This window comes from Danio rerio, chromosome 9, assembly GCF_052040795.2.
Source record: "Danio rerio strain M-AB ecotype USA chromosome 9, GRCz13ab, whole genome shotgun sequence".
Lineage (NCBI taxonomy): Eukaryota > Metazoa > Chordata > Actinopteri > Cypriniformes > Danionidae > Danio > Danio rerio.
The window spans coordinates 1,469,210-1,491,281 of record NC_141029.1 but is presented as its reverse complement, the minus strand read 5'-3'; the positions used below and the strand labels follow the sequence as shown (position 1 = coordinate 1,491,281).

General features: G+C 36.4%; 1 protein-coding gene and 1 long non-coding RNA gene across 4 annotated transcripts in view; both read right to left on the bottom strand.

The window, feature by feature from the left end:
• Positions 1-7,812: 7,812 nt before the first annotated feature.
• Positions 7,813-12,009, bottom strand: LOC141376039 (uncharacterized). Its single transcript, XR_015499037.1, has 2 exons — positions 9,674-12,009; positions 7,813-9,634 (listed from the first exon to the last, which is right to left on the bottom strand). It is a non-coding gene; the product is annotated as an uncharacterized LOC141376039 (long non-coding RNA).
• Positions 12,010-12,989: 980 nt separating this feature from the next.
• adam23b (ADAM metallopeptidase domain 23b) overlaps positions 12,990-22,072 on the bottom strand; it is a 57,065-nt gene continuing 47,982 nt past the window's right edge. For all 3 annotated transcript variants that reach the window (XM_087267312.1, XM_087267313.1, XM_087267311.1), the window contains 6 exons: positions 20,632-20,737; positions 19,217-19,336; positions 18,482-18,650; positions 16,213-16,324; positions 15,685-15,775; positions 12,990-14,496 (listed from right to left, as the gene is read on the bottom strand). In XM_087267312.1, coding sequence (XP_087123438.1) covers positions 14,451-14,496; positions 15,685-15,775; positions 16,213-16,324; positions 18,482-18,650; positions 19,217-19,336; positions 20,632-20,737 — 644 coding nt within the window. In that variant the 3' untranslated portion in view covers positions 12,990-14,450. The remainder of the gene's footprint in view (positions 14,497-15,684; positions 15,776-16,212; positions 16,325-18,481; positions 18,651-19,216; positions 19,337-20,631; positions 20,738-22,072) is intronic.

Here is a 22,072-nt window from a genome sequence, read left to right as displayed (position 1 = left end):
TAGAAAAGAGGGCGGACTTGAAGTGATTGACTTTGAGGACATAGTAAACACTTTTAGAATAAATTGGATTAAAAGATGCTTAAAAGACCCCAACTCTATATGGTTTTTTATTCCAAACTCTATTTTCACAAAAATTGGAGGTCTTCCTTTTATTTTAAAATGTAATTATCTACCAAATAAATTGCCAATTGCACTGTCAAAATTTCACCAGCAGGTCCTTCTTTCCTGGAAATTGTGTTATTCCCACAATTTCTCACCACATAAATGCTTTTTATGGAACAACTCTGATATTAGAATTAGAAATAAATCTATTTTTCTATCTACATGGTTTAACCGAAATATAATTGGAATTCTCTCAATTTTTGATAAGTCCGGCAACTTTTTGTCTTATGAACAATTTATGTCTAATAATAATTTTCCATTACCTTTTAAAGAATTTAATGCTGTGCAAAAAGCAATTCCGTTAGGCCTAATTCAACTTATAAAATCTCATTTAATGTTTAATGAAAATGTTATTAAAGAACCAGAGCTGATTTTAAATGGAATTAGTCTATTTGACAACAAATGTAATAATAAATATATTCGACAAATTTTTCAAAATAAAAAATATAATGTTCCTAAAGGCAAATTTTACTGGGCATCCTTCCTTGACACAACAGACTGGAAAAAAGCCTGGCTATTACCTCATAAGTACTGCATTTCCAATAAAACAAAAGAGGTTCATTTCAAAATTCTTCATAAAATATACCCAGTAAACGGTACTTTGGCAAAGTATTTGGAGATTGACAGTTTATGCACATTTTGTAAGAGTGAAGACGAAACGCTGATTCACATATTTTTTCAATGTGAAAGTACAAAAAACTTTTGGAAAAACTTATATCTCCATATAGGTAACCACATTGCTTCTTCCAGACCCTTTCATCTTCAGGATGTCGTTTGTTATTATGGAGGTGGGGCTGATATATCAGAGAATTTCATTATTGACTTTTTTATTTTGTATGGAAAATATTTTATCCATAAACAAAAATTCTCCTGTTCGCAGCCTTCTTTTTCACATTTTTTAATAGAAATTGATGTTTTTATTAAATCTCTTAGATTAATTAATAATAAGAAAAGTGATAGATTTTTAGTTCTTTATGATAAATATTTTGGAAACAGCACGGTTACATAAGTCCTCCTTTCCTCTTGCTGTATTTGTGTTATGTATGTTTAATTTTATTTATTTATTTATTTTTTCTCCCTTTTGTTTCTTTTTTTTATTTAATTTTTAAAGTTTATATTGTTTATCCTGATCTGTTATTGTCATTGTGTTCTTTTGTGTAAATTGTTGGATTTTGTATGTTTGTTATTGAGGTCAATAAAAAAAAAAAAAAAAAAAAATTACCAATAAAAAATAAAAATAAAAAAAAATAATAATCGCACATTCGGACTTTTACCCTAAAATTAATTGCGTTTCGAAGTCATACTTGCTTGTTTTTCCAGACCAAATATTTATGGTAAATATAGGGAACGTGTCAAGTTATCAATGTTCAAAAATGAACGAATGTGCGAATATCAAACAACGTTAACCTCAGTTAAAATCAGTAATTAAATCATTTTGACACTACAAATGTAAAACATCTCGCCTCAATAGAATATTCTCAATAATGAATGTATATAATATGTATGTCATAGTTTAGTTAATTGTTCACTGATTAGATCTTCAGTGCTTGGTTCTTAATGAATTGAGACAATGTCCTGCCATCTATACTAGCTTTTAATTAATGATAAGTTACAGATAATTTCAGAATCTAATACTGAATTAAAATGCAGTCTTCTTAATGTTATTTTTGCCATTGTAAATACAGGGTATTTTCCAGTACTGGGTTGCGGCTGAAAGGGCATCCACTCTGTAAAACAAATGCTGCAAAAGTTGGCGGTTCATTCTGCTGTGGCGACCCCTGATATATAAGGGACTAACTTGAAGGAAAATGGATGAATGAATAAATACAGGGTAAATAAAGCTGGATACGCAAACTTTCCTGACATTTTCCAAAGTAGAGGTGTGAAAACATCCTGCTGAAACAAGGGGGTTTCATGACCCTATAATTCTATATATAATAACTTTCTAACGACACTTCTGGGTCCACCTCTGCACTTCACAGACAGATCTTTAAAAATAATTTGTGATTTATTTGATGTTGTTGTAAAATATAATGATTTCATTTAATTAGTAAAAGTCACAAACAATATTATATTTGATTTAAATGTTAAATAGACATAAACGTTTTATGTTAATGCATGTAAAATACAGAGAATGTGAATAATATCAATGTGTTTGTGAATCAGCTGTCCACCGCAGGCTGTAAACAACCACAGTAAAACACTTTTGGACATCCCCATAGTTTTTTTCAGCATCTACAATCTCAGAAATAAAGGTACAGGAGCTGTCACTGGGGCAGCACCTTTTCAAAAGGTATATATTTGTACCTGAAGGGTCCATAATGGTACCTCGAAGATACTTTTTAGGTACATCATAATATTTACCTTTGAGGTACCACTTTGGACTCTTGGGTACAAATATGTACCTTTTGAAAAGGCACTGGAGCAGTGACAGCTCCTGTACCTTTATTTCTGAGAGTGTACTTATTCTTCTGAACACAAAAAGGTCTGAAGTTTTGTGTAAATGAGTGTGTTATGTAATTTAACGACCTTGCCTCGAATTTGCTTAATTCATTTATTATTATTATTATGTTTTATTTATTTCTCATTGCTTTTCTGTATTACATTTGCACTCATAATGTCATATAATGTTATGTTTAGCTGTGGAAATGAATTGTTTAAATGTGCAATAAATAAAACAGTTCACTGTATTTGGACTATTGTGATATTGCATGCTAATTAAATCGATGACGTTTATTTTTGACTTTTAAATCATTATGAGGCTGTTTGCATTCAGGCTTTAAAGATGACCTGCATGCAATGTCAATTTGCTGTGTTATAAATGAAATATAGCTGTGTCTATGTGTGAGTACATCTGCAACGGATCAGGGTCTTACAGGTAATATTATTACGTTATGTTTATAAAAAAACAAACCAACACTTGTAATGATAAAGTCATGCTGTTTATTTCCTTGTAGGGCATCTGATTATTGGTAGTCTACGACAGTGGCGCCCCGAGAAAATTTTCTTAGGGGTGGCCAGAAGAGGCCGCACCAAATCTTGGGGTGGCACACTAAAAAAATAATGAATTCAGTGTAATGTTATATTTTTGTTTCTGGTAAATGAAATAATGTTGTTTTTATTCATTTAATTAATTATTCTTGAAATATTGCAATTTATTCCTTGAAATAATTCAGAAAGTACAAGGTCAAACCAAATAAAAATCTATGTTTAGTTTAAAAACACTTTTTATATTTATATATATACTGTATAAATAACTCTTTTTTTACGTGCTTTTATTGTACATCATAAGGTATATGCCATGTCTAAAATTAATGAAGATTAATGAGTATATTATTCCCAGTGATGGGTTGCAGCTGGAAGGGCATCCGCTGTGTAAAAATGTGCTAGATAAGTTGGCGGTTCATTCCGCTGTGGTGACCCTGGATTAATAAAGGGACTAAGCCGAAAAGAAAATGAAAGAATAATGAGTTTATTAATAACCCAAACAAACTGAACAAAAGGCATTACTATACACACTCACTATACCTAATAATATCATTTATCCATATTGCTTTTTGAGCTATTTTATTAATGCAGCTTCTTCTATTGATATACTGTACCTTAAGGTAAATATTAAATTGCCATTGCTGTCTATTGAAGGTGTGTGCGTGCTGTCAACGACGATCGGGAAGGGTAGAGGCGGTTCTAGTTTAAATGACACCCTGGCAAACCACCCTATACACCCCACCTCCCTTGAATTGTTAGATTTGTTATTTAATAAACATAACCATTTATTTATATTTATTCTAAATAAATACAATTAATATTAATATTATTATACAATTATTATTCTAAATAAATAACAGTAATCAATCCCAATATTACTGGAAAACAACAACTGGAGTGATATGCCAAGATCACTTAAGAAACCTTTTGCATGAAAATTAATTATGACAATTCTAAATAATTATCTGTGGTCTTAGACCAGATCATGGCTGAGAAATCATGTTATGAAGTCTTACCTCCCTGACTCATTATCCATCCTTTCTGCTTTAAAGCCATGCTTAGTGAAAGTAACATCATCATCATCATCATCATCATCATCATCATAATCATAATCATCATTTTATATAAACTTTAGTCGACTTTCAAAACTCGCTGCGTGCCGACACCTCTCCACAAAAGGCTGTTAATCCGGATTCACGGCACATGAGCGGTGCCTATTTTGTCGACGTGCATGGAAACAACCAACCGGGATTCACACAGGAGTGCGTGAGGCGCGCGGGAATGGTTTTCTGCGCGCATGCATCAGTTTGCTTTCACCAGCATTGAACCAGAGGGGGAGAGCTACGTCAGTAACACCAACAATAATAGTGGCTGCATTTTATTTATTTATTTATTTATTTATTTATTTATTTATTTATTTATTTATTTATTTATTTAAATATTAGGAATTTATAAGTACATTTGAAATCAATAATGTCAACAGCAAAATTATATTGGGGTGGCCACAGGGGTGGCCAGAGTTTACCGTGGGGTGGCCGTGGCCACCCCTGGCCACCCCTTGGGGGCGCCCCTGGTCTACGATTCAGAACTGTAGACAGTTCAGCCTTTTGATTGGTCAAGAGTCTACAGTTATTGTGGACATTGTTGACTCTTGGCCAATCAAAAGGCCAAACTGTCTACAGTTTGTAGACTCTCGGCCAATGAGAAGCTGCGACTGTCTACAGTGAGCACTGGGAATCTCAACTGCATGATTTCAAGTCATTTCTGAAGCTGCTCTTGCACTCTCTCTATATAATAATTATTATTATAAATATTATTATATTTATTATTATAAAATATGATCTATATAATAATATTATAAAAAATAATAATAATTATATATTATATATATATATATATATATATATATATATATATATATATATATATATATATATATATATATATATATATTTATAATTATTTTTTTAAGGTATATGAAATCTGTTTTGATAAGTAAATACTTTGTTGCGAGATAAAAATCATTAACCTTTATTGTCATGCAGTTTTGGTGAGCAAACATAGAATTGTACCCATTGCTGTGTTGTGTATCAAAAATAATCATGGCTTTACTTTAGTAAAACTGTAGTAAATGTGATTATAGCCATGGTTTTCAGTGTGTACTGTAGATTTTAAAAACATGGTTTTACTATAGACACTTAATATAGCTATGTCTGTGTGTATGTGAGTGCATTTGCAGCGGATCAACGTCTCATAGATAATATTATTACATTATGTTTATGAAAAAAACAGGTAGTCTACGATTCAGAGCTGTAGACAGTTCAGCCTTTTGATTGGTCAAGAGTCTACAGTTATTGTGGACATTGTTGATTCTCGGCCAATCAAAAGGCCGAACTGTCTACAGTTTGTAGACTCTCTGCCAATGAGAAGCTGCGACTGTCTACACTGTCTACAGTGAGCACTGGGAATCTCAACTGCATGATTTCTAGTAATTTCTGAAGCTGCTCTTGCACTCTCTACATATAATAATTATTATTATAAATATTATTAATATTTTTATTATTATAAAATATAATACATGTAATAATAATAATTATAAATACTAAAATTATATATATATATATATATATATATATATATATATATATATATATATATATATATATATATATATATATTTATATATATATATAGGTATACGAAAGCTTTTTTTACAAGTTAATGCTGTGAGATAAAAATTATTATCCTTTTAATTATTGTCAGGCAGTTTTGGTAAGGAAACAGAATTGTACCCAATGTTGTGTTGTGTATCAAAAATAATCATGGTTTTACTTTAGTAAAACTGTAGTAAATGTGATTATAGCCATGGTTTTTGGTGCATACTGTAGATTTTAAAAACATTGCTTTACTATAGACTCTTTTGAGGGATGTAAACAATGACAATGGTCCCGATTTATTTCCTATTTTGCATTTTGAATTTCTATAGCTATTGAGAATCCAAAAAGAGCCACATATTGATAAATAATGCCATCAAAGCTGTTTTAACAATAAGTTAGGATTAAATTGTAACTGTTATGAAATAGTTTGATAACAGGCAGGAAATGTTCGGGCCATGCATGACCGTGTTAAAATGGTCTATAGTAAAATTGTAATAATACTATGAAAACAATGCATTGCTAATCAGCCTTTCAATCAAATATTTACATAGAAGCGAAAAGTAATTAATCTCCTGTAATCAAACCATGGTTAATTTTTGTAGTTTGAAGATTATCGAGATAAAGTTTCAGACTTTCAGCGCAACATTGCACACACATTTAACTTATGAATCAACTTAATTGAACCACTTTAAATCATCATGATTCATTTATTCATTCATTTTCTTTTCGGCTTAGTCCCTTTATTAATCCGGGGTCGCCACATTGGAATGAACCGCCAACTTATTGGATGCCCTTCCAGTTGCAACCCATCTCTGGGAAACCCGTGCACACTCATTCACACACACATACGCTACAGACAATTTAGTTAATCAATTCCCCTTTAGCGCATGTGTTATCTCACGGCAATTCGTAACTTTTTCATTTAGTGGCTAATTTGTATGAATTCGTACGATCTAATTCGTACAATTTAGTACGATTTGCTTATCCCCCGATGACGGTTGGGGTTAGGGGTGGGGTCAGGTGCCACGCCTCCTTTTTAAAAATCGTACCATTTCGTACGACTGAACTCGTACGAATTCGTACGAATTAGCCACTAAACTGGCAAAACGTAAAATACTTACGTTTTCTCGTGAGATCAGGCTGGTTTGGACTGTGGGGGAAACCGCAGCCGAGGCTTGAACCAGCTTCCTTCATGCTGTGAGGCGATTGTGCTACCCACTGTGCCACCGCGTGGCCCTATGAGTCATAGTTATTAATAAAAACACAATTTATTCCGGCGTTCGTTAACTTTTAGGAAGGATTCTAGCACCGTTTTATAAATAAAAGCCTTGAACACTGTTCAGGGTGACGCAGTAGGTAGTGCTGTTGCCTCAAAGCAAAAAGGTCCCTGGTTTGAGCCTCAGCTCAGTTGGCGTTTCTGTGTGAAGTTTGCATGTTCTCCCTGTGTTCGTGTGGGTTTCCTCCGGGTGCTCCGGTTTCCCCCACAGCCCAAACACATGTGGTACAGGTGAAATTGTCCTTAGTGAATGAGTGTGTGTGGATGTTTCCCAGTTATGGGTTGCGGCTGGAAGGGCATCCTCTTCATAAAAATATGCTGGAAAAGCTGGCGGTTCATTCCGCTGTGGCGACCCTGGATTAATAAAGAGACTAAGCCGAAAAGAAAATGAATGAATGAACACTGTTGAACCTGTGATGTCCTCTCCACCACTAGAGGGAGTATTTTTTATTTTATTTTTCATATTAGGGGAGTTAAAAGAAAACAACTCTGAACATACTTTTTATAATAGTCAGGTCATTTAAATAAAACGTCTAGGAAAGAAAAAGGAAAGAGTTTAAAAGTTCTCTTCAAGAGTTAACACTGAGATAGCCTTTTGCTTGATAATGTTAGCGGGCGAGCAGTCTGCTGTTAAAACTGAGCTCAGCAGGGATTCAAGAGAGAATAGTGAATTTGAACACAAGTGTGTACACAAATTATTCTGTGAAGTAAACACCACAGGCAGACGTGTAAAATACTGTTGATTTTATTGATTATGTTGATGAGTTACTCTTGAGTAACAGCAGCAGGTAAACAGAGGAACATGTATGCTAACGAACAGTGCTGATGACAGAGAGAACATAGAAAAGGCAAGTGTCTGAAATTGAACCTGAAGCCTCAGATGTGAAACAGTTTACTGGATTCAGCAAAACGACTCCATCTTTTTAACAAAAGCAGATACATTCATTCCTTTTTAATAAAGGATCATAAGCAACAGAGATATTGTTTTCCTGATATGTGAAGCTCAGCGTATCTATTATATCATGGCTAAAATCTGGGTATATCAACTGTGTGGTGTTGTTTCCGTTCACTTTGTGCAACAAATAGTTTTGCATAGTAAATGAAAGTTTTGTAGCAGACATGCACAGACACACAGCACAGTCTCTGTAACATACAGCTTTTCCTATACAGGGCTGGGCATTCATACTTCATACTTACAGATTAATAAGCCCACTACAGTGAATTCATGCAGCAAAGCAGTCACGTCCAGACCCGATGGACCAGAAAATCCATATAGTTCGGCGTGAATAATACGTCTTCGTAATCTGACCAACAGATTGGGTGTGCATTTACAAGGAATTTAAATAGATGGAAAAGCTATATTTAAAGAACCACCCTGCTGAAAACACTGCATATGCTGGTAAGGTGTGTTTTGATGCTGGTATGCTGACTTTGTTGGGTCTCAATGTTGGTCTTGCTGGTCTTGATGGTTTTGATGTTGGTCTTGCTGGTCTCAATGCCGGTCTGGTTGGTTTCAATGCAGGACTTGCTGTTTTCAATGGTGGTCTTGCTGGTCTCATTGTTGGTCTTGCTGGTTTCTATGCTGGTCTAGCTGGTCTCAATGCTGGTATTGTTGGTTTCAATGCCGGTCTTGCTGGTCTCAATGCTGGTCTTAATGTTGGTCTTGCTGGTTTCAATGCTGATCTTGCTGGTCTCAATGATGGTCTTGCTGGTTTTAATGCTGGTCTTGTTAGTCTTAATATTGGTCTTGTTGGTCTCAATATTGGTCTTGCTGGTTTTAATGCTGGTCTTGCTGGTCTCAATGCTGGTCTTGTTGGTTTCAAAGTTGGTCTTTCTGGTTTTAATGCTAGTTTCAAAGCTGGTCTTAATACTGGTCTTGCTCATTTCAAAGCTGGTTTTAATGCTGGTCTTGCAGTTTTTTTTATGCTAGTTTCAAAGCTGGGCTCAATACTTGTTTTGCTCTTTTCAATGCTGGTCTCAATGCTGGTCTTGCAGGTCTCAATGGTGGTCTTGTTGGTTTCAATGCTGGTCTTGCAGGTTTCAATGCTCGTCTCAATGGTGGTCTTGCTGGACAAGCTTGAGATCATCATTGAAACCAGCATTAAAACTAGCAAGACCAGCATAGAAACCAGCAAGACCAGCTTTAAGACCAGCATTGAGACCAGCATTGAAACCAGCAGGATCAGCTTTAAGACCAGCATTGAGACCAGCATGGAAACCAGCAAGAGCACAATTTAGACCAGCAAGACCAGCTTTTAAACCAGCAAGTCAAATATTGAAACCAGCATTGAAACCAACAAGACCAACATTGAAACCAGCAAGACCACCAAGACCTGCATTGAAACCAGCATTGAAACCAGCAAAACCATCATTGAAACCAGCAAGACCATCTTTTAGACCAATAAATCAAGTATTGAGACCAGCACTGAAACCAGCAAGACCAGCATTGAGACCATCATTGAAACCAGCAAGACCAGTTTGAGACCAGCAAGTCCAGCATTAAAACCAGCAAAACCATCACTGAAACCAGTAAAACCAGCATTGAATCCAGCTATACCTATTCTGAAACCAGCTAGTCCAGCAATGAAACCAGCAAAACCCCTACTGAAACCAGTTAGTCCAGCATTGAATCCAGCATTGAAACCAGCAAGACCAGCATTAAACCAAACCTTCCCAGCTTATGCAGTTCTTTCAGCAGGGCAGGGTTATTGCATGTATTTCATATGATCAGTTACTCTATACTACCTCGATCTCCCCCAGCAAGGGAAACAACATCTCAGTAAAGTGCTGTGTTTGAATCCTCCAGAAGCGTACAATTTTAATCATAGATCTTTGGCTTTGAGTCACCTCCTCATTAAAAGTGGACGGTGACGTACAGCATCAATACATGTGTTCACTTACGGCCAGCTGCACAGCCCTATATCAGAGAGAAACACTGACTGACAGATAGCAGAATACACAGATAAACATACAGAAATAGATCAGATCAGTCATGAACAACAACAAAAAGAAAGAATAAAAAAAAAAAAACTAAACACTCTTTATAAATCAACCATTAAAACATTGGCACAATGAGGAAAATCATATTACAATTCAGCTTTAAAGGGATAGTTCCCCCCAAAAATGACAGTTCTGTCATCATGTACTCATTCAAAGCTTGAACACAAACAGAAGATATTTTGAAACATGCTGAAAACCTGTAACCATTGACTTCTATAGTATTTGTTTTGACTTCTATGGAATTCAATAATACAGGTTTTCAGCATTCTTCACAATATCTTCTTGGAGCCACTTCACTCAAAAATAGTTCACACAATTTTTGAGTGAACTATCCCTTTAACGTATGTACATCACCCAGACAAGAAACTTCTAGTATTATGCACCCTAACATTATTGTCTGAGTTATTTTGTATTGAGGCCAGCACTTCATCTGCAGAAACAAGATATTATGCATAACAATTAATGAATGGTTTCAACAACTTAATAAATTGAAGTCATGAGTGAACAAAAACGAAACGCTAAAACTGCAGTTCCATTCTGAGGCAGATTTTGGTGCAAAACATAGAAAATATGATAATCTCAGACACTGATTATGTGTTTTATTTAACATTAAAGAGGGTTTACATGAGTTTCAACAAAAACTGCATTTGTTTATAGACATACTAAATATTCCAATGTATATTTTACCATGGCGATTTGTAATACCGTACATTATTATTATTATAGATGCCTTTTACTGTTTTTATAGGAAAATTTCAATCCATAATTCGACAACTGGTTGGTCTAAGACAAAAAATAATAATAATAAACAAATAATGAAGAAAGTATACTGTAAAAAATATTAGTTGACTTTTTTTAAATTTATTTTACTTGAAAATAAAAGAGCAAACCTGTTGCTTTAAAAATGGCTAGTTAATTTTACCAAAAGAATAGAGAGTAAACCATTTGCCTTAAAAATGTACAAGTAAATGAACATCAGGGCCCGGTTTTTCAAAAGTAATCCACTAGGATTTTGGATAAGGGATTGGATCAAATCTTGAAAATGGGTTTTTCAAAAGAAAAAACGGATTACCTAATCGGATTAGATCACGTAATCCAATCTTGGTTTTGATCCGGATCAAACCTTTAGTTTGAGTTTTTCAGACCTTTTTTGTAGGATCCGGATCACTTTGATCCAAAAAACCTGGATTAAACTGATCCCATCAGAAGGGTGGATTTAACATGGATTTCATGCCCAAAATGTAATGAAAACTTAATTTTCATTAAATAATACTATTTTTAATACTAAATTTATTAAATAATACTATTTTTGGATCATACAATATCTTACAAGATATACTATTTATTCATAAGGTTTTAATTTTATTTGTTCATCCGTCAGGCTATAGTGATTATAGGCTTTAACGTATTCAGCCTTTCAGTATAGGCCTACAGCAACGTAGAAAGAGTTTGGCCTCATAAAATAATCCCCCAAACAGCTGTCAAAACAGACCAAAAACAATCCATTTTATTCTGTCACTAATTGATATATATATTCATCACAATTGAAAATATTTTTGTTTTTAGAATATTTATTAGTGATGCATGCAATGATTACAGAATAACAAAAAAAATGTAAAGATTGGCAATGACTGATTTTTGAAATCTCTTTCAACAATTGCAAAAAGAGACTGAAAGGGCAGAAGCACAGCTTCATCTGGCAGAGGAACAACTGACTCTAACCAAACTGCAGCAAACCAAGGCCAGACTTCAGATCCGCCTCCTAAAGGATACACACAGACAAGCTGCTCTCTCCACATCAGATGAGGAAGTCTGAAATTATTGTGGAGTTTTGACATTAAGTCTTTTTTTATTTACATTTATATTTGAAACTTATTATAAATATCCTCAATGTGCAGTGTTGTAGGTCTCAGATGAGCGGACTGCTGGAAGAGGATGGGGTGGGCTTTTTCTTGTTTTTATTATTTATTATTATTATTATTTTAATAATTATTACATTTTCTTAGTTTTCATTTCAAATAAAAATAAAGATATATTGACCACAAGCTGGCTAATCTACTCTTTACATATCTATAGTTCTACATTGTGATTTCCTATCCTGTTTGAGCACTGGTTATCCAGATTTAGTGATCCTGAAAAGTTTCTATTCGGATCAGATTGATCCAATCCGATGTTGCTTTGAAAAACTGGCTCAAAAAGTAAGCTGGATTACGTGATCACGAATCGCAAAAACAGAATTACTAAATCCGGATCAATCTGATCCGGATTAAACCTTTTGAAAAACCGGGCCCTGCTGTGCCAGATTTATGCCAAATCTGAGCCAGAATTCTTTGCTATCTGGGTGGGCCACTGCCAAGGACTACCCAACAATTCTAGAGGACCATGTAACCCAATGGGTCAAACATTATATCCTGAAGGCTCATACACACCGGGACGATTTTCGCTCATGTTTATCGGTACCATGTTTTGAGATGTTTTTCAGCGTTCAAACCCAGGAGATTTTCATTGGCGTTGAGCAGAGTGAACAAGCGAAATCAGAACCTGATGTTAGAGAGCCTTTAATGAACTTGCAAGTCATGAAAGAGAAGTGAAATGAAACTCGCTATCAAATCATATTTGACACTCTCCACTCCTACTGCCGTTATTGTAGTTGCGGTTATCATAAGCTGTGTCCCAAATCGCATACTTATGCACTATTCTACGCCATTTTGTAGCATAAATAGTGTAAGTAGTGTGTTCACACTGAAAACTCTAACAATAATAAGTGCACTTTAATTACCCGGATGATGCACTCATTCAGCCGCTAAAGTGAAGTGTGTAACGATGGACACTTCACACACTCAACGACCGCAGGTTTGCTTACGTAGCGGAAGGGGCGGAGCTATCGGACGCACATGTTGAATAACTTTATTTATTTTAGATGGTGAAAGCAAAATTCTCCTACGAGAGTGATTATAGCGCCTCCCGATGGTGAATGCGGCAACACTCATGGCAGGTATTATTTGATAATTCGGTCGTTTATTTCACTGATTTGGCGACCGTCAAACGTCATCAGGGAAACGGTTTGAATTTGCACTTAGTAAAAAAACATTAGTGTGGCATTTGGGACGACACTACATACATGTACTATCCTGTTGAGTGTGTAAGTGCATAAGTGCATGAGTGCATGAGTGCATAGTGTATAGTGTGCCATTTGGGACGCAGCTATACAGTTTTATTGGTGCATTATCTTCTTCATTGAATTAGAGTGAAACTGGAATCACCTCAACTGTTTTGCGCTTGAGCGCCTCCAAGTGGTGTTTACTGTTACTTCAGCAGCTCCGGGCACATGAACAAAAGTGGCTATCTGATTGGTGGAGAAGTTGTTGACGTGGCGCGTTAGAACAAAACAAAAAACAAGCATAAGGCATTTCTTTAAAAATGTCACGCCTGGCGTGTTGCGCGTTGGTGCATGATCACATTAGTGTCCTTTGTTTAGTTACGAGGCATTGAACGTTGACGAAAAACACAAGCAAAAATCGTCCCGGTGTGAACGGGCCTTGAAGGCGGTGGCGTGTATCAGGATGATAATGCACAAATACACACAGCAGGACTGGTGATAGAGTGTTTAAAGAACATGAAAGTGAAGTTGAACATCTCCCATGGCCTGCACAGTACCCAGATCTAAACATTATTGAGCCACTGTGGCGTATTTTGGAGGAGCAAGTCAGGATAAGGTTTTCCTCCAACCAGTATCACACACTTTTACTCTGCAAAAAACCCTCTGGCCGCTGTGCAGGACTGCTATCTGCCATTCCCAAGACCAACTGATGCTGTATTTGCTACAAAATGAGCCCCTACACCCTACTGATGAATTATTGTGATCTAAAACCAGTCGTTTCAGTTCCACTGTCCAACCTCTTATATGTGTATAGTTCATGATTATAAAAAATAAGTTAAATCTACTTAATAGGTTCTAAGTTATGATGGGTTTACTAATTTTTTAAGTAAAAAGTCAACTTAACGCGTTTTAAAACAACGGGTTTGCTCACGTTACGTAAAATAAATAATCGCTTTTTACAGTGTAGGGGTCTGAGATGATGTTGGCAACATTATTGCTGTCTTCAAAGTTTATTTCTAGCGCTATATTCTGCAGAATATGTGCAGTAGCCATGCAAATCCTTCCAACAAGTGCTAAAGCCTGGCTATTGTGAAGCCCAATTGGCTGACTGGTAAATAATTAAAGGTGGAGCTTATAAAAAGTGGGCGGAGCTACATAACCAAGGTACTGTTGGCTGAATTATTCCTTATTACATGTGATGTTTTCAAGTATAGCAAAAACAGCAACCCAACAGAAGCTCTGGAGATCGGAGTGTTCCCTCAGTCCACTAGATGGCAGAAGCATTCGGGTCGTATCCTCGCCGTTTGACATTCCTTATTGTTTGGAAGACAAGGAAAGATGAGATGTTGTTAGTAAATGCTGATGTTTTCAGAGTAATACTCATCATATCTGAGACTCAGTTTCAGCCAACAGGCTCAGTCTGCAAACGTAGCCCTATATACATTTCTGGAGATCGCGAATTATGTAGCCAGAGCTACGCATGGCTGCATTTCATCTTTAAAAGGAACGCCGTTCCGTTTTTCGCTTACCAGCTGACCGCTTACTTCAATATGGATGGCTTTAGCACTGTTACCAGTTTGCCCAGTAGCTCGCAGCCTACATCAGCAGACTTGAGAGGCAGAGCAGAGTTGGGTGTGATAACGAGTTTCGAACCCAGTAAAGAACTGCTCCAGAAAGCAGACAAGACAAAAACAGAAGCAAAAAAATAAAATAAACAAGTGAATAACAGGGTGAGAACTGTTGGTGAACTCTGACACTGTCGGTTGGGTTTAGGGAAGGGGTGGGCGGGTCAATTGGTGCTTTTGAAAACACTATCGGTTGGGTTTGGGAAAGGGGAGGGTGGGGTGGGGGGATCAGACGGTTGTTCAGTCAGTCTGTCGACAGCGGTCTGTAGTGAATTTACGTGAGAACAGCAGGAGCAACTGACACTACTGAGAGAAATTTGAAATCTAAAAAAAAGAGAGTACACAGCGACCTCTGGTGGCTTCACGAAAACAAAAACTGTAAAAAAAATATAGCTCCTGGGACATATTTGGTGCTCTCCAGAAATGTATATAGAGGTACGTAATTCAGAATGAGTCTGGGTTGGTTTCAGCTCCACAGAGTCTCAATAATAATAATAATTGTAACTTACTTAGTGTAAAAAATATCCATTAACAGTTTTCCGTATGAGTTTTGTCTGAAGAATGCTGAAAACCTGTAACCATTGACTTTAATAATATTTTTTTCCTACAATGGAAGTCAATGGTTACAGGTTTCCAGCTGTCTTCAAAATACCTTCTTTTTGTGTTTAACAGAGGAAAGAAACTCATATCTGTGGACATAATTTATATACATAGTTAAAAAATGTAATTAGTACTAATAATTCAATGTTATTTTTAAGTAACACGAGTTTTAGACTTATGATCTTGAATGTGTGAATCTGCAGCAGAAGCTCATATGGTAATGAGTGAGCGCTGCAGGTTGATGAAGAGTAAAAAGACATGCAGAATTGTGCTTACTTAAACCCCCATCCCGTCCCGCCCAGGACTATAGCTGCCACCAGGATGGCTCCGGCAATTGACCCTATGATCAGATTGGTGGCACTGGGACCTGTTTGGGCAAATGTGTAAAAAACAAGACACTTCGATGCTAAAAAACACCAACACAGAAGATTAGTGTGAAGATTCAGCATTATAGTGGCGTCTTTAGAGTCAAATCTTACTTCAGTGAGCCCCTATGCTGCGTTAAAGCCCCCCTGACAAAACAAATTGACTTATATCTTATTAATTTGAGTTAAATTACTCTAGTGAAGCCTTTAAATGTCACTTTAAGCTGAACACTAGTGTCTTGAAGAATATCTAGTCTAATATTATGTGCTGTCATCATGGCAAAGAGAAAATAAATCAGTTATTAGAGATGAGTTATTAACACTATTATGATTAGAAATGTGTTGACAACAAAATCTGCTCTCCGTTAAACAGAAATTGGGGAAAATATACAGGGGGCTAATATCTCTGACTTCATCTGTAAGTGTAAGAGCAACAAACCCTTAGGTCCTTCATCTTCATCGGGTTCTGGCTCTTTTGGAGGGTCAGCCAGACTGCAGTCCATCCCGGCCCACGTTGTGTCACATGTACACGTCGCCTCATTATTGCACACCTATTGAAAAGCAGAAATGTAGGTCAAAACATTAACAAAATCATTCACAGCGAGGCCCATAAATATCAGGACATCGACACAATTCTAACATGTTTGTCTCTATACATCAACACAATGGATCTGAAAGGAAACAAACAAGACGGTCAGCTTTAATTTGAGGATATTTACATCCAAATCAAGTGAACGCTGTAGGAATTACAACAGTTTGCATATGTGCCTCCCACTTGTTAAGGGTCCAAAAGTAGTGGGACAGAATGCTTGAAATGTAAATGACATGTCTGTTGTCCTATCATGCATCCAGGGGCGGACTGGGACAAAAATTTAGCCCTGGCACTGTAGCCACATCAGCCCACATAATCACACCGACACAGCCCCACCCACCGACACGCACATTCACTATTTATTTTGGTGTACAGATAGTGAAATAATATGACATTCTTGCCAGATTTTGATTACGTCCGGGTAACCTCGGATTGGGTCGGCCCATCTTGAAATTAGGCGACCATCGCCGATTGGGCCAAATGCTTAACATTTATTATTATTATTATTTATTTTTTTTATTATTTATGTTTTTTATTTATCATCATCATAATATCACATATAGCAAGAGATAAAAGCTGCCTGCACGTAAAAAAAAAAAAAAAAAACTGACCGGCCCACATTTAAAAATTGGTCCAGCCCTTCTGGCATTTGCCAGATTGCCAGATGGCCAGTCCGCCCCTGCATGCATCAGTTACATCAAGTTACAACCAAGTATTTAAAAAGTGAAAGTTTTATTTATGATTATCATTCTGTCCGATTACTTTCGGACCCTTAACAAGTGGGAGGCACATATGCAAACTGTTGTAATTCCTACAGCGTTCACCTGATGTGGATGTAAATATCCTCAAATTAAAGCTGACCGTCTGCAGTTAAAGCACATCTTGTTCATTTCATGTCAGATCTATTGTGTTGGTGTATAGAGCCAAACATGTTGGAATAGTGTCGATGTCTAAATATTTATGGACCTAACTGTATACAATGCATCTGTTGAATGCTTGGGTCTGATTGGCTAATGAGCGGTTTGCCGTTATTTTCATATAAATGCACAGATAAAGTAGTTCCGACAGGTTTTGAGCAGCAATTTACTTTAACATGTTCAATTAACCAGCTTGACATTAAAATTTGATCAATGTACATAGTTTTTTTTGACCAATCTTAATATGCAAATGAGGACGATCTATTAACTGAGACAATCTGAATCAAATACTAGCAAAATTATCATATTTGTTACACCACCAGCTTGAAAAAGTGCTTGCACAACAAAATACAGGCGTTTTAAACTAATAATAATGAAATGACCCTTGAATATTTACAAAGAAACAGCATTAGTGAAGAGCACTTATGGACATATAGTTCAACGTTAAAATCAGCCCCAGAAATAATCTGCAAGCGTGTCACTCCTCGAATACACACACAGATAGAAATCGAAAGTAAAACTAAACATGAATATATAGTGCAGAACTTTAAAGTGGAGGGAGTGGCTATACACTCACCGGCCACTTTATTAGGTACACCTTACTAGTACCAGATTGGACCCTCTTTTGCCTTCAGAAGTGCCTCAATCGTCCATGGCAGGGATTTGTCGGCTGCACATCCATGATGCAAATCTCCCATTCCACTAGATTCCAAAGGTGCTTTATTAGATTGAGTTCTGGTGACTGTGGAGGCCATTTGAGTACAGGCCTAAAAAGATGGCCTAAAGATGGTTGTGCGTGAAAATCCTAGTAGATCAGCAGTTTCTGAAATACTCAGAGCAGCCTGTCTGGTCAACCATGCCACATTCAAACTCACTTAAATCCCCTTTCTTCCCCATTCTGATGCTCACTTTGAACTGCAGCAGCTCCTCTTGACCATGTCTACATGCCTAAATGCATTGAGCTGCTGCCATGTGATTGGCTGTTTAGTAATATGTGTTAATGAGCAATTGGCCAGGTGTACCTAATAAAGTGGCCAGTGAGTGTATGCAACTGCATAACAATGAAAGTGATCCCATAATGGAATTTAAAAGCATAAATAAATGGAAAAAATCTAAAAACACGAATCACAAAATACTGAAAACTGCTCAATTTATTTATATTTTTCAGTGCATGTGTGACCGGTCAGGACATTTCTCACCCCGTGACTGGAACACACGTGTCCGTTGGGTCCATTGGGACAGGAGCTCAGGTTTAGATACTGAATAGGAAGACACTTTCTGTCCACACACATCATAGATGGACCGCAGGGAGTCCCGTCCTCCACATAACCAACATCAGTCTGATCGTCCAGCAGGACATGTGCACCGCTGAGGAGAGACAGTGGGTTTATATACAGTTGAAGTCAGAATTATTAGCCCCCTGAATATTTTACATTTGACAGTAAAGATGACAGCACATAATATTAGACTAGATGTTCTTCAAGACACTAGTGTTCAGCTTTAAGTGACATGTAAAGGCTTCACTAGGGTACTTAGGGTAAAGATAGGGTAATTTGAAGACATTGTATAACAGTGGTTTGTTCTGGAGACAATCCAAAACTAATATTGCTTAAGGGGCGAATAATATTGACCTTAAAATGGCTTTAAAACAATTAAAAACTGCTTTTATTCTAGCCGAAATAAAACTAATAAGACTTTCTCCAGAAGAAAAAATATTATCAGACATACTGTGGACAATTCCTCAATCTGTTCAACATCATTTGGGAAATATTTGACAAAGACTAATAAAAGGTAAATAAGGAAAATAAAATTAATAAAAAAATAAAAATAAAGATAATATAGCTGTTTGTTCCATTACATCCAGCTTTTTAAAAAATATTTAATATCCTAAAATGTGTATAAAAACGTGTATATCCTTGAAGAAGTCTTCTCACCTGCAGTCGATCAGTCGGCCCTGATGGTTGAAATTGGTGGGAGTGATTTCTCCCTTTATAATGCCAATCCGTGGGATTCGGCCGGTGTTTGTGCACAACAGAAACCCGCAAAACACATCACTGCAAACACACAGACAACACAAACACTAAAATAGCCAATCCAATGTGCCAACCGCTGAGTTTTATTTGTGGTGTTCGCAAAATAACTCTTTATACTTTGGATTAAAACTCCCAAAGCAGGAAAAACAAACACTGTGGAAGTCCGTGGTTACTGGTTTGCGGATTCATATCCATCAGCCTTAAAATCTATCTTACTGCTATCTTACTGTATTTAACAGTTCACAGTTAATCAGTTTATTTAGACCAGGGTTGTCCAAACTCGGTCCTGGAGGGCCGGTGTCCTGCAAAGTTTAGTTCCAACCCCAACCAGACACACCTGGGCTAGCTGATCAAGCTCTTACTAGGCTTTCTAGAAACATCCGTGCAGGTGTGTTGAGGCAAGTTGGAGCTAAAATCTACAGGACACCGGCCCTTCAGGACCGAATTTGGGCATCCCTGATTTAGACTTATAATATGCAAAAGACAACAGAATCGTGTAATCAGGGGTAAAAATAAACAGAAAACTCAACTCAAGTCACCTACAACTTCACTGAGCAACAGTCATTGCACAATCCCAGCCGGCTCCGGCACTTTTTTACTTCATCGTCTTGAAACATTTGCATTGTGCTCCATGATTTTTGCATGTGTTGTGAGGATTTGCAGCTCATTTTCTGTTTGTGTTTGTGTTGTGAGGATTTGTGCTGAAGATCTTTTCGTTATTTGCTGCTGCTTTTTGTATTTGCATGTGTTTTCTTAAGCTTCAGTGCATTGAGCTCTCTCAGCCGGACTTTATTCACTGTTAAAAATATCAGTTTATTAACAGTTTACGTATTTAGGGATTCACAAGTGCTTGTTTACTGTTGTGAATTGCATTATGGGATGTTGATCTCTGCTCTGTCCACTTTTAATGTTGAAAATACAACTGTGCAGTTAAACAAAGTGACTTTTATTGAGATTTTAGTCACTAAAATTAATAATATAATGTAGAAGAAATACTATCTAGAGAGATAGGTGTGTAAAATAACTGAGAATGCGCTGGCAGTTTATTACAAGGTGTTTTTAGCGTAATATACAACACCAACACAGACAATAAAGCACTGCACACTATTACAAATGCTAATCTAAGTCACTTTTTACAACTATTCAATGTTAAACGTTGCTGAAAAAAAGATTGAGGTCCCATAATGCAATGAAAAAATAAACTTTAAACTTTAATTCAAGGATGTTTTAACAGTGTAGAGAGTGATGAGATCTTTATGAGGTATCGAACCAGTAAGCAAACACACGTGAGCATTGCAGCGGTGAGATTTTCTTACTGCTTACTGCACTGTGTCCATTTGTCTCCATCCGGACCGCAGTTGCCCTTCTCTGAGCCCTCGGTGTTCAGCTTCTCATAGCAGAACTTCTCTGAGCTCGCAGCCTCTGAAACAACACAGAGAAACAGGGAAACACACTGTATAGATGACTTGCAGATGACTGAGCAAACAATGCTTTTCTTACTTAAATCTTTTGTCTTGTTTCAAGTCCAAATATCTAAAAACTTTTAAATCAAGAATTATTTGTAGAATTAATCATGTTTTAAGAAATAATGAGTCAAAATGAAGTGAGCTTTTCCTTAAAAAACTAGCAAAATAGTCTGCCAACGGGGAAAGCAATATAATCTCTATTAAATTGTCACTCATTAATAAACATGAACACAAGAACTGATGAACTGAACACAAGAACTGATGAAATGAACACAAGAACTGATGAAATGAACACAAGAACTGATGAAATGAACACAAGAACTGATGAAATGAACACAAGAACTGATGAAATGAACACAAGAACTGATGAAATGAACACAAGAACTGATGAAGTGAACACAAGAACTGATGAAATGAACACAAGAACTGATGAAATGAACACAAGAACTGATGAAATGAACACAAGAACTGATGAAATGAACACAAGAACTGATGAAGTGAACACAAGAACTGATGAAATGAACACAAGAACTGATGAAATGAACACAAGAACTGATGAAGTGAACACAAGAACTGATGAAATGAACACAAGAACTGATGAAATGAACACAAGAACTGATGAAATGAACACAAGAACTGATTAAGTGAACACAAGAACTGATGAAATGAACACAAGAACTGATGAAATGAACACAAGAACTGATTAAGTGAACACAAGAACTGATGAAATGAACACAAGAACTGATGAAATGAACACAAGAACTGATGAAGTGAACACAAGAACTGATGAAATGAACACAAGAACTGATGAAATGAACACAAGAACTGATGAAATGAACACAAGAACTGATGAAATGAACACAAGAACTGATGAACTAAACACAAGAACTGATGAACTGAACACAGGACTGATGAAATGAACACAGGACTGATGAAATGAACACAAGAACTGATGAAATGAACACAAGAACTGATGAAATGAACACAAGAACTGATGAAATGAACACAAGAACTGATGAAATGAACACAGGACTGATGAAATGAACACAAGAACTGATGAAATGAACACAAGAACTGATGAAATGAACACAAGAACTGATGAAATGAACACAAGAACTGATGAAATGAACACAGGACTGATGAAATGAACACAAGAACTGATGAACTGAACACAGGACTGATGAAATGAACACAAGAACTGATGAAATGAACACAAGAACTGATGAAATGAACACAAGAACTGATGAAATGAACACAGGACTGATGAAATGAACACAGGACTGATGAAATG